A 16,296-nucleotide genomic window follows, 5' to 3' on the forward strand; every position below is an offset into this window, starting at 1 on the left:
GGCAGAGAAGAAGCAAGTTTGGGGGCTGTGAGGAATATGGAAACACAATGGTACAAGTGAAATAGCTCCCTGCAAAGTATCACGGGGCTTTTAGGCAAAAAAAAAAAACAAAACAGCCTGGAGTGGCGTGACCAGAAATAGGATTATTAACAGCCACACCAGAAACTGCCCCTGCGATCTGCAGGGAGAGGGCACTTCTCTGCAAGAGCTGGATTGCAGGCAGAGCCAAAACTTCGTCCTGGGACGTTCTCCCTTCACACTGCTTGAGACTGGAGGTTTTGTTGGGGATGAAATTGCTGATAGCAAGGGCTGGAAAGACAAACAACCCTCAGAAGCACAGAGTGCCTGAAAACAGCCCCAAGGGGACGGGATCACCCAGAGCTTGTTTCAAAAGGAACAAACAGCCACAGCCAGCAGCAAAGCGTGCTACTTTACTTGTAACCACTGATTTCTGCATGGATGGCCCTGGAAACGGCCTCCTCCCATCCTTTCCAGTCACTGCTATGCACCAAGAGAGAAGGAAAACTCAACCAGGTAGAAATACAAAGTTTTCTACACATTAAAAATGCTGTGGTAAAAAGTAAAGTCAACCAGCACAAACACTCCAAAACCAAAAAACGGTAAAACTTTTATTTTTCTCCATACAGATATTCTTTTTTTTTCTTAAAAAATATCTACATACATATATAGTACTGTATCTATCAGTATATGCTCCTCAAATCTCTAGAAAAGAAAAAAATATCGTTGTACAGAGAAAGCCTCACAGTCCATTCCCACAATATAGATCTTTGCTTACAGAGATGAGCACCCCCAGTGCTCAGGATGAGGCTGCCACTGCTTCTGCAATGGCTCCACAACCCTACCTTTGCAGAACGGGCAAACTTTGAATAACTCTTTCAATCTCAGGAGACTGATGCTACACATGACATCAATAAGTCATGGGAACAGTAGTTTCAGGATTGCTCTGAACACAGAATGTGCTCTCTGCTTATCCTGCAAAATTATTAAGAGACGATGAGTTGGCTTCACGAGTCATCAATACCTCATCATGGTAACTGGCAAAAAATCAAATCTAAGTTAGTGTCACTCTGCTGTTTCCTAATGAATTCGTACAGCTGATCAAGATTTTTGTTTGTTTGTTTGCGAGCAGCCTTAGGAGTTATAGAGAACTGTCTGGGGAACGAATTAGTGTTTCAAAACTAAGTTCCAAGTTACAAATCTATAAAACAGCTTAGTACACTTCACAGAAGGCCACAAACACTGCAAACTGTCAGTGCGACTATTTAGGATCATTAAACTTAATCTTTTAATTGGCGTAAGCTTTATACCTCCATTACTTTGTTGTTTGAATTCCAGAAGCAGATGAAGACAGCTTCCCAAGCCTCACAGGAGATGCAGCTGTCAGGAAGAATGGACTGGAGTACCACTGACAGGGGCACCTTCTGCTCATCATGCATACAGGTATTGGTCTTGCCTAATCCAATTTCCTTTGAGTCTATTGAGCGGGCAACTACCAAATGTTTCTGAAACTGTAAAAAGGCATGCACAGCCAAATCCACTTAGCAGAGCTAAGAACACAAATCTATTGTGCTACTGGATTCACACAACCTGCAACTTCCAACGCACTTTAGAAAAACAGATTATTACTGCCTGCTGTTTTTGGCTTTTAAACCAACCATGCAGCTGAGCCTTAGTATTTCAAGTCATAACAGAAACAATGCACACGAGTAGTCAGATTTGAAACAGCTGCAGCACTGTTAGGTTTCTTTTTTGGGGGGTGGGTGGGGGTAAGGAGGTAAATAGTTTCTGAAGAGAAGTTACAGGCACTGCCTACTCTGCCATTTTTGGACCACTACTTTCAGCTCAAGTCTTAAAGTGCAAAACTTTTACAGTCTTTGGATAAGAAGTGTCAATTCACTTAAGAAGCTGGCAAAGAAAAAGCCAGAACATGTATGGGTGATTGACAACTGAGAGTATCACATTCACAACAAAAGCAAGATCTCTGCTACCTCCTTCAGCACTGATAGCAGCTGCTGCAATTCTCCTCCCCTCAGCCTAGGCAGGTGATGAGTTGTTCAAGAACCAGTGGTTTAGTAACAGTTGTGCTTTCAACTGCATTTCCATCTGCAGACCTTTGTCTAGAAATGTGTATACACAGGAACTTTGGTGTTGCATAGCATTTTTCAGGGAGGGACAGGCACTACTGATGGCGTATTGCCACCTGATACTGTAGATGCTCTACACACCTTTCAGTCATATATGTAAACTGTAACAGCTAAGAATAAATATGTTCAGGAGCATCTCATGGTTTAGATAAAAGCAAGGTAAAAAACAATGCATGTTAGATTTCTAAAACTTTGGTCTAAGCTGTGCTGTAACATCATCTGACTTGGTGAAGACCCCTCAGAAGAATCCCTTGTACACAGCACCTGGAAGAGCACGATTTAGTCCACAGGCTTTTAGTGGTTATTCTGTTGTCAGCTGTTAGATGAACTTGACTTCAAAACATGAACAGATCATCTTTCTCGCCTGTATTTGAATCTATTTTATTCCAATCCACCGATGAGAGCATTTCTGCACTCTGGATGTCTTGAGCTGTCAGTCCTGTGTCGAGAACGTAAGGGTTTGTTCTGGACTGAGCAAGTCTAAGAGGGGAGAAAAACAAAAAGTAAGAACACAAATGCATTCAAGTTCATAGCTCAGATGCTTGACACAACTGCAATACCAAAGCCAAACTTCAAAGTCCTCCAACTGAAAAAAGTCGTTCAGCAAAGGGAGAGATGACATTTACAGCTCTCTCAGGTTTGTAGCAGCTTTTCTGGCTGTTTATTCTAACACTGCCCATAATCCAGGGAATTTGCAGCCTGGATATCCCATACGTTCAGAGTATGACAGCACAGTGCCTTCTTCCTCCTCTGAGCTCTTCCTGGAGGCTGCACCATCACCAGGGATCTTATCTCAGCATAAAGGCTCAGTTGACCCAAGGAGCAGTCTCACTGCAATGACTCAGTCCAAATACTGCCTTACCCAAAGGCCAGGGGTAAAACGACAGCTCCACATCCAACAGTGCAAAACAAAAGCCTGCAACCAACACTTTAGCTAAGCAGAGCAAGGAACACAGTTGAGAAAAACTGATTACATTACGTCAACATCAAGCAGTCCCTTTACAGAACAGGTCTTGGGATGGAGTTGCCATGGAAATGAAAGTTGTAAATCACTCCCAAGAACCAAATGTGACAGAGAGGTCCATTTCCTTCAGGCTAAGCAAGTACTTTTATTGCATGGCCATGTGTCTGTCACACTGTACAAGCCTGCCAGCGTGAGGGCAGACAGGATAACTCACCTGAAAGAAGGCAGACTTGTTTAACATTGCTGGATGGCTTGGAGTGCACCTCAAGGGCAGATCTTCATTTGGACTAGACAGTGAATTAAGCCACACGGCGTTATAGCCATAAAATCTGAATGCACTCAGGTACATTGATTCGAAATCAGTGCATTAGAGTTGCCTCAGTGCAACCAAGCTGCAGTAGGAACCCTATGCAACAGGATTTGTCAGGGAAAAAAACAAAAACAAAAAACAGTGCTTGCAGAATTTTGCTGTTGGTTTGGGAAAAGATAAGACCAAGGTCCCAGGATTTGGCCAGACCTCACAGAGGGAAAAGAAGGGTAAAAATCCCCATATACCACAAGCAGGGGCCAGCACTGCCACATCTAGCACAGGGGCTCGAAGCAAGTGGCTTTAAACATCCCTGGCAAGCAAGAGTGGACATGCTGGCTGCTCAGGGAATTAAATTTCCTATCACATACAGGCTCTCTCCATCCTTAAAAGGTTGTCAAAATATATGGCTTATCAGCCAGCCACAAAGCCTATCTTTCAATTAAGAGCTGAGGTACTGATGGGGGAGCTGCCTAGGTCAGATCATGACAGCTGATTAGATTAGAAGCATTATTAAAAAACACAGGCCCCCCCGGGCTAGTCCCCAGTGGTGTGAACTTGTAAAGGGTGTTATTAGAATTACCTTGAAAATGCCTCGTCGAGATCATCATCCATTTCCTTTTGCAAAGAGATAAAAAGAGAGAGAAGTAGTTGCTAAGGGAATGCACAAAAGTGTACTTAGAGATCTGTCTCCTCACTTCAGTACAGCAGACAAAAATGTATATATGGACCCCTGAGCACACATAGCAATACTCCTATCAGCAATCTGCCTCCTTAAACAGGCTTTATCTCACTCTCCACACAAGCCACAAAATAAGAGATGTAATTCTGGGTGGCCCAGGCTTGCCCAGGTTTCAGGACTTGGCTCTAGGATGCTGTGCTCCCCTTGCAGTTCTGAGACAGAGGAGGGGATTGGCCCTTTCCCACCGTCTCCAGACCAGACTAATTCTACCTTGTCCCACCATCTCCAGACCAGACTAATTCTACCTTGTCCCACCATCTCCAGACCAGACTAATTCTACCTTGCTGCCTGCACACGCTGGATCAGCGCTGTAAGATGAAGCAGGTTCCTATCTGGGTCAGCTGAATCCCTCTAAAGAAGCCAAACCCCTCAGTTCCTTGCTTGAAAATTGCCACCATGCTCAAAGTTGAGAGCTGGTTCCAAAGCATCTGCACGCTGAGCCCTCCACCAAGCTCTTTTTTCAACACAAAGCAGAAGATACTGTTTTGACTGAAAGCATCTGTTTGCTATTTACGCACAAAAGCATCCTGAACAGAGCTGATAGGCAGCAAGCTAGCATGAGCAAAGGGAGCCATGGCCCTCAGCTCACACAGCTCCTGCCACACAGCTGGCACATGCTGTAGGTTTTTGCTAGGAGAATGAACCTGGAAAGAGCTCAACAAGATGTTTTGGGCATTCCCTGGGGCTTTTCTGGATCAAGTACTTGGAAAGCAACAGTGTACCAGCAAAGGGCTGGACCTGTGTTGTTTGAAAGCAACTCTGTGATCCTTTTTTCTCTGATTTGGTCTTCGAAGGGTTCCCAGGGAAAGCATTTGAATTGATGAGGGGAGAAAGGTTTCCTGTGCAGGAAGACATCCCTTTGAGAGGGCTTTGCTATGGACAGACTTGACTATGCCCAATGCCAATGTATGATGCATTGGCAGATGATGTAATACATAAAATAAGAAAATGCAAGAAGGGGGGATCAGAGACTGCTGATAGGCCTGCAGGCTTTGGAATTGATCTTCAGGTTTAACCTGAAAAGCCTTAAGGACAGACCCGGCAGACTCAAGAAACAGGCACCATGCAAAGGCCTTTCTCATTTAACCCTCCCAAATTTTAACAGCATGTTTCCAGAGACGAAACCGCAGGGACAAGGTCACAGGTTGGGGATGGTGGGGGTTCCAAGATCAGCCCATGCCCTGTTGGTAGTGTATCACTTGGGTGTGCAAGAAACTCCCCCATGGATGCACACCTAGATAATCACCTAGACTGTTACTTTTCTGTGAGTGGTCCATGAAACAGCTGAGCTAGATGACTCTGGACATTCTAGAGAAGTCATCCATGTTCACACAAGCAATACAGAGTTACAAACAACAAGGGAAAACTAAGAGTAATAACAAACATAACAAAACCTGCTTTTAGTGAACAGTAAACAAAAGCCACCAACATTATTTTTTTTCCCCCTGGACAGGATAGTTAGGTCATCTCTTACTTAAGTGACAAACCATTGAGAAGCACTATTCAAGAGTAATATTCAATTATCTGACAGCAGCATTTTTTCACAGTGGCTTGCAATTGCTTTAATTTATTTACTGATCCTATAAAGGGCTGTAAGTACTCACACACTAAGCAATCCTTTCTAGCAGACACCAAAACCCAGCTCGCTTGGGCAAGTCTGAAATCCTTAATAAGCAGCTCAGCTGCCTGAGAGCTCCCAGAGGGTCTTGTCCAAGAGAAAGCACCAAAAGAGGACCTGGAGCACACAAGGATTGAGGTAGCATCACTCCCTGCCAGCTCAGCAGATTCTGTGGTGCCCTGGGCAAACTTACCCACACCACGTTGTTATTTACAGAGGAGCTGGGCCCAAACATGCTGTTATCTAAATGTGTGGGGTTTTCACTGCTGGTAAGGAGCAACTTGGCAGGATCTTCTAAATCCAGTAAGTTCCCCGTGGCTGCAGCTGTGAACAGAGAAGAGAGGGAATGAGGCAGAGAAGGAAAAAACAAAACAAAAAAACACAAACCCAAGCCTTATTGCAGCAATTGCTTTCCCTTGAGGGGAGAAGTCAAGGGGAGGCATTGAATTCCTTTCAGCACAGCCCTGAATTTTAGTGCGGAGGAGCTGCATTCGTACTGGTTAAGCCTGTGGTTTCCATCCACATAATTCAAAATGCTCTTATTGGGCACCCAAGACCCCCAGAACAGGGATGCAGGGGAATCAGTCAGCTTGTCCCTCCATCAGCCATCAGGGAAGGCTCTTGGGTATGTGATACATTCAAAATGGGTAAGGATCAGTCTCAGGGAAAGCTGAGACATCCCACCCCAAAGCTTCATAGCCCAGGGCTGGGCTGGGAACAGCAACCACAAGGTGGGAACCTGGGCAGTATCCTCAGCTCGGCCCTGGCATCAATTCCACATCCTGCTAAGATCCATCTTAATTCTGTAGGATGAAGGGAAAATGCTGCATTGGGTGAAGAGCAGTTCATAGGCTGCTGGCTGCTGGTATATCACAGGCTATGTTCTTTCAGGGAAGCCTTCAGTCACCCCCCCCACAACCCTGTGATACAGGCAGATGCAGAAATGCCCCAGCTGCAAAACATCAGCACGTGGCCAGGCAGACAAGAGAGCCCATTTCTATACCACTTGCAGCCTTGGACCTCATTTGTTCTGATCTGCCACCATTTGTGACAGATTCCTCCAGTCCTGGGCCTTCATATGAAAGAATGAGATGCACCAGTCTGGGATTAAGCCCAGTTTAATGCTATTTTCCTCTGTGTCAAATCCTCTTATCTCCATGGCCAGCACAGAAGAGAGATTAGCCTTTTGTCCCATTTCTCCCTGGCTATGCATCTAGCATTTCAGAGGACCCATGGCCAGACACTGAACTATGAGAGCTTTTACCATTTATTTCATTTTCACACAGCCAACAGAACAGCAAGTCCTTCAGGTCCAACACAACCCCCAAATTAAACTCAGGACGTGAGGATCCATGCAAAGGTTACAAAGACATTACAGCCAATTTGCTTCAGGCAGAAGTAAACAGATTTGGGGTGACAGCAGCTGTGTACAAAGAGATGTAAGAGATACTTAAAGGGAAGATAGAAAGACCTGGCAGGCAGACACCAAGTCCAGGGCAACATCTCTGCTACAGCCAAAGTGTTTGCTTCTTCCTGTTCATCAAAGCCCTCCTAGGAAAATGCCTATCCAGGGAAAAGCCCCACAGACATTAAGCTGCTTCCCATCCCCAAGGCTGAAGCAAACCTTTGCTGTTGGTGACTTACATGCATCAGGGCAAGCAGGGGCAGCTGAGTTTGGGCTGCTCACCCCTTCTCCTTCCAAGACAGACCTTTCTCGCTTCTCCTTCTCTGCAAAAGAAGGAGACCCCATCACTGTCTGCAGAGCACTGTCCCACAAGCCTTTTGCAAGGAGCAAGGACAGCAACGACAGGCTACCAAGTCTCCTCTGCCCAAAACAGCCCAGGTCTGAGTGTGTTTTATCATCTGCTAGAAGGTAAAAGCAAAAATATCGACAGCGGTAGGGCTATGAGGTACCACAGGTAAGCACTCAGCTCTCCAAATGCCACTTGCAAGAAAGGAGCACAGCCAAAATTCAGCCTGATTTACAAGGCTGCCTAGAGAAACCTGGATGATGCCTTAAATCATGCCAGAGATTGAACCAACCTTAACAGCAGCCTGAAAATTTGAAGCTGAAAAAACCCGAAGTCATTCCTTGAACTTTCATGTGGAGAGTGGGAAAAGGAATAAAACTCACCTTCCTTGGAGGCTTGCCAGAACTCAAACGCTATTTTGAATGCCTGAGCTACAGTGAGGGTGACTGCCTGGGCCTGAAAAGAGAGGGGTTAAGCAGCACGTTAATAGATGGGGTTCTGCTCTGTAGATTGACATTTAACATGGATCCAACCAGTCCTCTGCTCCGTGCACTTTCCCACTGCCTGGCTGTGGAGGGGTGACAAAATACTGATGGAAACAGCGACTTGCTCTATGTAGGACATGGAGCCCACTGTAGACACATCTTTAGCTGTAACAGGAAGAGGCAGCGAGCTGACAAGCAGGGAGAGAAGAGCCCCTCCCAACCACAGGGCACACCGCTCTTCACATATCCACACCTAAACACAACCTCAACAAATGCAACCACTGCATGGCTGCAGGCTCACAGCTCCCTGATACAGGGCCAGGCTGTGCAACACTCACTGCAGAGCATCAGAACGACCAACACTGCCAAGGGACCCAGCACCCAAACAGCCCAGACCACACTGCTGTCAGCCAGTCATGCCAGAGCCAGGGAAGGGCGTCCATCCATCCCTCCTCTGCACCATGCAAGATCACATGCATGTGAACACTCTGAAATCAGCAAGTGAAAGCCAAAATGCTGCAATTTCACAGCTCTCCTGGACAGGGAGCAGTCTGGGAAGCAGGAGACCCGTGAGATCTTCCCCTTCCCCCAAGCTATTCTGGGGCCATACAGGCTTGAAGCAATACTTCAGGTTTGTTTTGCAACAGCCTTGAGCTGGACACATGCACACAGCCACGGCTGAAGCAGAATACCTTCACCTTCAGTCCCTTCATTTCTCCCCCAGTTGAGAACTTCAGTAGCATTAAGGAGAAAAAAAAAAAAGACAACAACAACCAAGCATACCTTAAATAACCCAAGTTGCTTGAGATATATAAATAGTGACATAATTGCCAGTTTCATTAGGAGAAGGCAGATCTCACTGGCAGCTTAAAGTGCAAGGAGGTAACAAGTAACACAGCAAGGCTGGAATAGCATATAAACCTTGAGGCATAAGTTTACGAAGTTACAACCGAAACAAACCCGGATCCTGGAGTGTAACCCACAGCCCCCTGTGGTGTGGGGGGAGCACTGAAGAACAAACTCCTCCTGAAAGCCACATGCTCCTGCATGGGAGGAAGAGAGAAGTCACAGCAAAACTATCTGTGCCACTTAAGCCTTGCAAGATGGGAGAGCTCATTTGAATGTCAGAGCTATTTACATCTTCCATCAAAGTGCAAATGTTTTATGGTAAAAACGTAAATATGGTAATTAAGTATGAAACTCCTCACAGCTGTTTACAATTTAAGCTGTCACATCTGAATCAAGTTTAATAGACCCAGCTACTGTTGAGAATTACGCATGAACTAAAAATACAGACTAATTATATGCTGTTGACTGCTAGCTATGCATATGTTCAAGGACCCTGCCCTGGGGAAGGGACAGACCCTGGTCTGGGAGCAGGGTACTACCTTACCAGCATGACCTTCGTGCATCTCACAGACAAAGAAGAAAAGTATTTCTAGCTTTTGCCAGAAAAGTCCTTGGAGAACTTCATTTTGGAAGGAGATGTAAAGGAGTTACCTTGGTGATACGTCAACTCAGACGTATGGACATAACTGGAGAGAGTTAAATTTCAATCTGCAGAGCAAGTTTTATCTTCACCATGCAAGGACAGAAGCATATGCCACAGATGGAAGATACAACCCGTAGCTTCCATTATTGTCTCCTTAGAGAAAGAAACAAAGAACTGGGCACTAGTGCCAGAGACAGATGCTCACAAGGCCTCAGGAATTGCCACTCTGGGTTGCACTAAGAGGAACAGCTCCTGCAGCCTCTTGGGATGTTGCTTCCCTGCTAGGAGGGAAGCAGATCCAGGCTCTTTGTCTGACCTATCCCCCTTCTGCCATTTACTGCCAGACCCGGATCTTGCTCTACTTGAGAGCCCTGAGGGCTTTCCCCTTGCCGTTATGTGGAGACAGTGCCCAGTGCCCCACTTCTTTCCCCTGCCAGATTGCAAATGCTGGATCCCTGCCCAGCTGAGAGCCTTTCCTCCTCAAGATGCACTGAATCAGCAGGAAAAAAAATCCCAGAAGCAGGCTCAAAGCAAGAACCAGAGACCGGTATCTGCTTCAAACCCTCATTTCCTGGCAACCCGACCTGGTGCTTGCCATAGCAGTTGGCAACCCTGCCACAGCAGGGGGACTGGAACTAGACAACCTACAGAGACCCTTCCAACCCAACCATTCCACGCTGCCTGGCATGCAGTGCACTGCATATTCCAATGCATTCTTACAGAGAGGATGTGACTGCAAAGGTGCTGCTAAAATGGGATGGGGAATTTTAATAAATAGCAAGGAAAACAAACAAACAAAAACCACCAAAGAAAACAGCATGGTAAGCACCGTGCCACTGGCTAAATGCCTCCCATCACCAAGGCAGGCAACAGGCTACCACAGCCTCCCTGGAGACCTCCTCACCTGCCTCAGACTCTCCAGATCACAGCACAGCCAGACTCCAGCAGCCCTGGGAAGAAGATGCTGAGTAGGGAAACAAGCCCAGAACGTGGGACTGCAGCAAGACAGGAGGACTTCAGCACCTACCCAGGGCCGGCTGCTCTCACCCCTGCCACAGATCCTGGGGGCAGAAAGGCTTTTCCTGTCTGTGTGAGACTAAGCGAATCCAGCCTTGAGTTCTGCCTCCCTCTTCCCTGTGTCTGCTCCACAGCACTTCTGTAGAAGAATTGCTAGTCCCTTGGCAGCCATTAACTGCCTGCAAACAGGTGACAGCACTGCATCAGGGCACGGCAGCACCATGCTCTGCCGTGGCCATTAGATGATGATGAACCCTCCCTCACTACAGCTATGTGCAAAGCTGTTATCACAGCACCGAGGTAGCCCCTCTGCTTCCTCCTCCTAAAGCCACATCCCCATTTCTTCCTCTGAACTGACCATTTTCCGTTTGGTACAAAGGAAGGCATGGCACTCCAGGTTCTCATTGAGCTGGTTCTGGGCAATGTAGGCAAACACTTTATCGTGGATCTTGTCTGCCGTGCAGTAGGATATCCTGAAAGACAGAACGAAACGTCTTGTCTGGAGCACAACCAACCCCTCCACAAACCTGCTCCTGCACCAGATCTTCAAGCAGCACAGCCAAGCAGGGAAGGCAGAGGGAGCACAGGAGCATTATCCAACTTTGAGGCAACAGAGGAGTTAATGCCACTGATAGAACTGCAAGAGATGCTCAGTGCAAGTGCTGGCCACTCCACAGCCGGCCACAGCACAGCACAAACTGTGCGTGTCGCACAGAGGTAAGAGAGAACAGAAAACATTTCACCTTATCAGAAAAGGACAGGTTCAAGAAGGCGAGTAAAGACTGCAGAGTGGCAGTCTGGGACTGCCCCTAACAAATGCTCTGCCTTCAGAGACTGGAAATTTTTCCTTTGAGAACAAGCTTACAAAGAGAGAGAAGGACTTGTTCTTGAGGTCCCCATGTGCTTTCTCAAATAAAGGAACGAAACTGAAGCAGGAGCTGTCAGAAAGGCTAAAATTCAGGCTCTGAGACCCACAGCAGCAGATGTGTGGGATGCTCCGAGAGCCCTGACTGAAGGAGGCTCAGCATCCCTTGTGGGAACATCCCTGGGACAGCTGCATCCCTCCCAGTCCCCAGGCAGGGCTTATTCTGGAACAAGGCTCTGAAGAGCAACAGACTGAGCTGTCTGAGGAGATCTTGCTGGGACCAAGAGCTCAGCTTCCTCCTGCAGAGCAGCATGTCCCTTGTCATCAGCAACTGCCATCTCCCAGGGACCTTCTGGCCCAGGAGCTGTGGGACCAAACACTCTGTCTGAAGGCAGCAAGCACTGGCTGGAGCAGCCCTGGACATTCAGAGCAAGGTGGCAGCTGCTAGAAGCAAGCAAAGCTTCTTCCCTGGGCATGCAGCAGATCTAACAGCTAATACTGGAAAGAGAAAACGAAGACATAGAACATTTTCACCAAAGTTCTCCTATTGCCCAGCACTGCCTCTTCAGCTCATGTTGCTGCAGGGAGGGGACTGGAACATCCCAGTTCCCAGCAGATTTTGAGTCTTGAAAAGATACGTCCCAAATTTCTTTACACTGCATTAATTTCTCACTGTCTGTGAGGTCCCCTCTGCTCAACAACCTGTGTTGTGTACTATAGGGCTGAGCTCTGGATTAGAGAAGCACTTGCAAGTTTACTCCTTTCTCCCATTTGTCCCCAAAGAAGCATCTCTGCTCTAAATAACCGTGACACAAGCTGTGAAAGGTCACCCACACATACAGGCAGCTGTTTTCCTGCAAACCCCAGCATTCAGCTCTCTATGTGACAGATCTAAATTTTCAAGGCAAACAGAATTGAACACTCACTTCTGGAGTGAGCCAGTTCTAACAGCAAGGCCTCCGCAGCAGCACAGCCACGGACAGATGCTGCCTGCCCTAGCACCCGACCTGCAGCAAGAGCTCAGACCCAGCTTCTCCCTGGTGGGTAAAACTGCCAAACAGAAGACAGCAGAGGTATAGATGAACTCCTAGGAAAGGGTACTAGTGGAAAGCGAGTGAACAAACCCTGTTTCCCAGATCCCAGCTTTCACCTCTTCCTGCCAGCAGCTCTGGGGAGCAGCATCAGTCCCCACATTAACAGCCTGTTCAAGCTGAACCGACTTCAGCCAACTGAATCAAGGGGACACTCGTATACAAGCACTGATGGGAGGAACAGCTTTATTGCTGGCAGTGAAAGTGCCTGGGAAGAATTTAAGGCAGCATCTAAATGTCCGAGGCCCACAGCCCTGCTCACATGAGGTTTTACACCAAGCAGTGATACTGGTTTTAGTGTGATCGCGCTCAGGGCTGCTTCACTCGGCTCTGCTCTTTAGCAGCAGTTTTATCTCCAAGGGAGGTGGCTGTAGTCAATGCTTAGTAAGCAAGTAGGTTAATAGTCATGCTAGAGAGAGTGCCCCAGCCTAGCACTCCCCATGTCACATTTAGCAAAGTGGCACAGCATGTGTAGGGCGGAGAACAGAAAGTGGAGTGCGTAAAGAGTGAAAGCAGAATGAATAATTGAGGTGATGGAAAGGGACAGATCTGGACTTAGCTCTGCTCCTCCAGGCCTGCGCCTGACTCCAACTGGGTATTCTTTGAAGATATACTTACAAAATCCAGGAGCAAATATGGGATAATCCAGTCTCACCCTCCCCTCCCACACTGGTATTAGGTCTCAGCAGCTGCCTAAGCCCTGCTCTTTGTCAGAGCCATGTAAACACATTAGAGGCAAAAAGCAGGGTGTGCAGCAGCCAGCCCCAGAGCTGGGGCCTCATCTGTTCAGCAATGCTCTGACTGTCCTCATATCCACCTCCCACCTTTACCTGCTTCAGCATTTCTTCAAAGCCACACGTGGCCATGGGGTGCTTGGCTACAGATCAGCAGGGTGCCCACATAAAACATCTGGGATCATCACATCTTTCCACACCCCGCTTCGGGACACACTTAATGCAGGAGACATCGACTTGTTTTAAATTTAGCAACCACACTGCTTTGCTTTAAGATGTGATGGCCAGACAGATGTCAGCTCAGGCCTGCCTGGGTGGAGGTCAGAGCTCAGATGCCAGCACGGACTGGCTCCTCGTGCTGGGCACAGGCAATGAGGAGGGCTCAGGGCAGGGTGTCCCATAACACACCTGTATATGGAGATGTTCTCGATCAGCTCATTGGTTCCACTGTCATTTAGCACGATCCCTCTGGGTGAGACTTTCAGCGTAACTTTCTGCAGTTTCTTTCCACTTGCTTTTGCCTTTGGAAGGAAAAGAGGGAGGGGAAAGTTCCAGGCTTTAAGCAGAGATATCCAAAGCTATACCAGCACTTTATCAGTCACTTTAAATAGGCAGGAAATACTAATAGCAGCCATGAGAACTACAGCCTGGGTTTACTACCAGGTGTGATAAGACACTCATAAAAATGTTTCCTTCCCTTCTGCAGCAACTTATGCCTAGTGAGATAAGGATGTTTACCCCACACAGTGGGAGGGACCAGTCCAGCCCTTCCACAAGGACATCATAAGCACAAAACACAGCTGGTCTGGTCAAGCTATGCAAAGCTGTCTGTGCTCAATGGGACCTCAGGGAGTTTTCCCTCTGGGGACAGCTTCAGAGCAGTGGGGGCACCAGAGCAAATTCAGGGAGTCACAAGGGCACCAGCCCACAAGGGGGCTGTGCTGAGAGCAGGACAGCCCTGCAAGCTGTGGGACTGCAGGCAGCCAGCTCTGAGATGCATTACCACATCCTGTTCAAGCAACAAGGCACCCTCTGTACCAACAACAAGATGCTAGCTTAAGAACTCAAGTGCCACTGTATCTGTGCTTTCAGGAGGTAGGTTACTCACAGCTCACTGCTCAGATTCTCTCCCCAAAAATATCCAACTCACTGCAGCCTGAAGACCTGAACCAATGGGAAGGTCACCGGAGCTGAGCCCAGACCAGCTGATGGTGAGCCCTGCCCCCAGAGGGTGGGCTCAGCCCTGGGGCATTTATTTAAAGGCTCCATTCTCACTCTGAGCAGACGTGAAGGGCTCTGTCAGCATCTTTGTTTCATGGGAGGGCTCCCCTCCCTTACAGTTCAGCATATGTCAGCAGAGGACCTGTTGTTACCCAGCACAGTTCACCACTCCACTGTTTCTATGGCAGTACAATTGTGTCCCTGGCTCATTAAGTTCTATAACAGCTTAAGGAATCATTAATTTTACTTGGACAGCCCAGTGAGCAGGGCACTGGGGAGGCTCTGTTACAGGACAGCTGAAAATCGGTCCCCTCTTGCAGCAGAGATTAAAGCAGGATGGATGGCTGCAATGTCTGAGAATCGGAGCAAACTGTCCTGCTCCCTTCTCCCTCTTAATTCTCCAAATTCTGGGAAAGAAACTCAGAAATGCATACCAGGCACAGGCCCAGAGCTTGGTCACGTGCTGGCAGCACTCAGAACTCCGTCGCTGTCTTCCATGACGAGAGCCTGATGTCTCCAGGTCACAGCTTTCTTCCACTCCCAGGGTCAGACACATTTATCAAGCAGTACCAGAGCCCAGAGACACGACAAGAGCTTTCTGCAGCACGATCCCCCTGCAGCCCAGGGCCGGCCTGAAAGCCTTCCCAGGGCCGCCCTGCGCTTCTACCCACACCTATGGACACTGCAGAGGGGCCCCACTCACCTCTGGACAGGCCAGACTTACAGCCCTGATGCTCTCAGGTCTGCAGACAGAGCTCTGCCTCCAGAACTGCAGCTTTTAATACCAACCCAGGCAACAGAAGGTGATGTGGGACTATCCTGCAAAGCTCTACGACTGCGGGTACTCACGGTGGCAACAATCCTTTTGACAGCAGCTGCAGAGAGCTCCTCACCCTTTGGCTGCTCCACCAGCGTCATGCCCAGGTACTTGAGGCTGAAGAGCACCCCTTCCAGCAGCGTCTCTCGGGTATCAGTCCAGTTCTCCGGGAGCTCTAGAGAGGCAACAAAGAGACCCTTTAACGTCCCAAACGCACGAGGAACGCCTGCTGGGACGGCACTGCATTCTGCCTGCAACCAGTCGGTCCTGCCACGACGGACTTCGCGAGGCGCTGGTGGAGCGTGACCTGTCGTGACGTGACCCGACGTGAGCCCGTCTCCCCGCAGCTCAGGTGCCGTCTCCCGGCTGACAGCCGCGGGGGAGCACCGCACAGCACTGCGCCCGCGGGGCCGTTCCCGGAGCACGGTAACACACGATTTGTTTCAGCCTCCCCTCCCTCGCGGCTGTGCCCCACCCCACCCGCAGTGCCCCCGCACCCCCTGCGCCGCTCCCTTCGCGGCCGTACCGCACCCGGGCCAGAGCGGGGCCCGAACCCCGCGAGGACGCGGAGAACGGGGCGGGGAAGGGGGGGCAGGAGGGAGAGGAAGGCGGAGGGACTCTCACTCTGGTGGCGGCCGCCGGCCCAGGGCGGTTTGGTGACGCTGGGGCTGCGCAGCAGAGCGCGTCCCGCGGAGCGCAGCGCGTCCATCCCCGCGTGGGACCGCGGCAACTCCACTGCGCCGCCGCTCCGCGCACCCGGGGGGCGGGGCTTAGAGGGGGCGGGGCTTGGAGGGGCGGGGCCGCAACGCGACGCAACGTGACGTAAAGGGACGCGGGTGGGGGCGGGGCGGTCCGTGCGCGTCCACGCGGTTTTGGTGGCGGTGGATTCTCGCTCCTTTTTCCTCGTTCCCGTAGTCACGCGGACGGGAGCTTGTCTTCCGTGCTAAACGTAACACTGCATACCGTTGCTGTGCGCCCGCGGACAAAGCCCCGAGGTGCTGAACAGCACACCCCACGCGGGAGCTGT

The 16,296-nt window shown here is 49.1% G+C and overlaps 1 protein-coding gene across 2 annotated transcripts; it reads right to left on the reverse strand.

Moving 5' to 3' along the window:
- Positions 1-606: 606 nt before the first annotated feature.
- On the reverse strand, positions 607-15,999 carry LDLRAP1 (low density lipoprotein receptor adaptor protein 1). 2 transcript variants are annotated; one of them, XM_065744529.1, is made up of 10 exons: positions 15,894-15,999; positions 15,302-15,444; positions 13,640-13,752; positions 10,900-11,014; positions 7,931-8,003; positions 7,441-7,524; positions 5,990-6,120; positions 4,020-4,054; positions 3,344-3,416; positions 607-2,645 (listed from the first exon to the last, which is right to left on the reverse strand). In XM_065744529.1, exons 1-10 carry the CDS (start codon positions 15,976-15,978, stop codon positions 2,547-2,549), a joined length of 951 nt encoding a protein of 316 aa, XP_065600601.1. In that variant the 5' UTR covers positions 15,979-15,999; the 3' UTR covers positions 607-2,546. The 2 variants fall into 2 exon arrangements, with proteins under 2 accessions (XP_065600601.1, XP_065600602.1); XM_065744530.1 differs by lacking the exon at positions 3,344-3,416.
- Between the last annotated feature and the right edge of the window lie 297 nt (positions 16,000-16,296).

The sequence above is a fragment of the Cyrtonyx montezumae genome, unplaced genomic scaffold (genome assembly GCF_038088225.1).
Source record: "Cyrtonyx montezumae isolate F1298 unplaced genomic scaffold, pur_monq_1.0 scaffold_31, whole genome shotgun sequence".
In the NCBI taxonomy this organism is placed as follows: domain Eukaryota; kingdom Metazoa; phylum Chordata; class Aves; order Galliformes; family Odontophoridae; genus Cyrtonyx; species Cyrtonyx montezumae.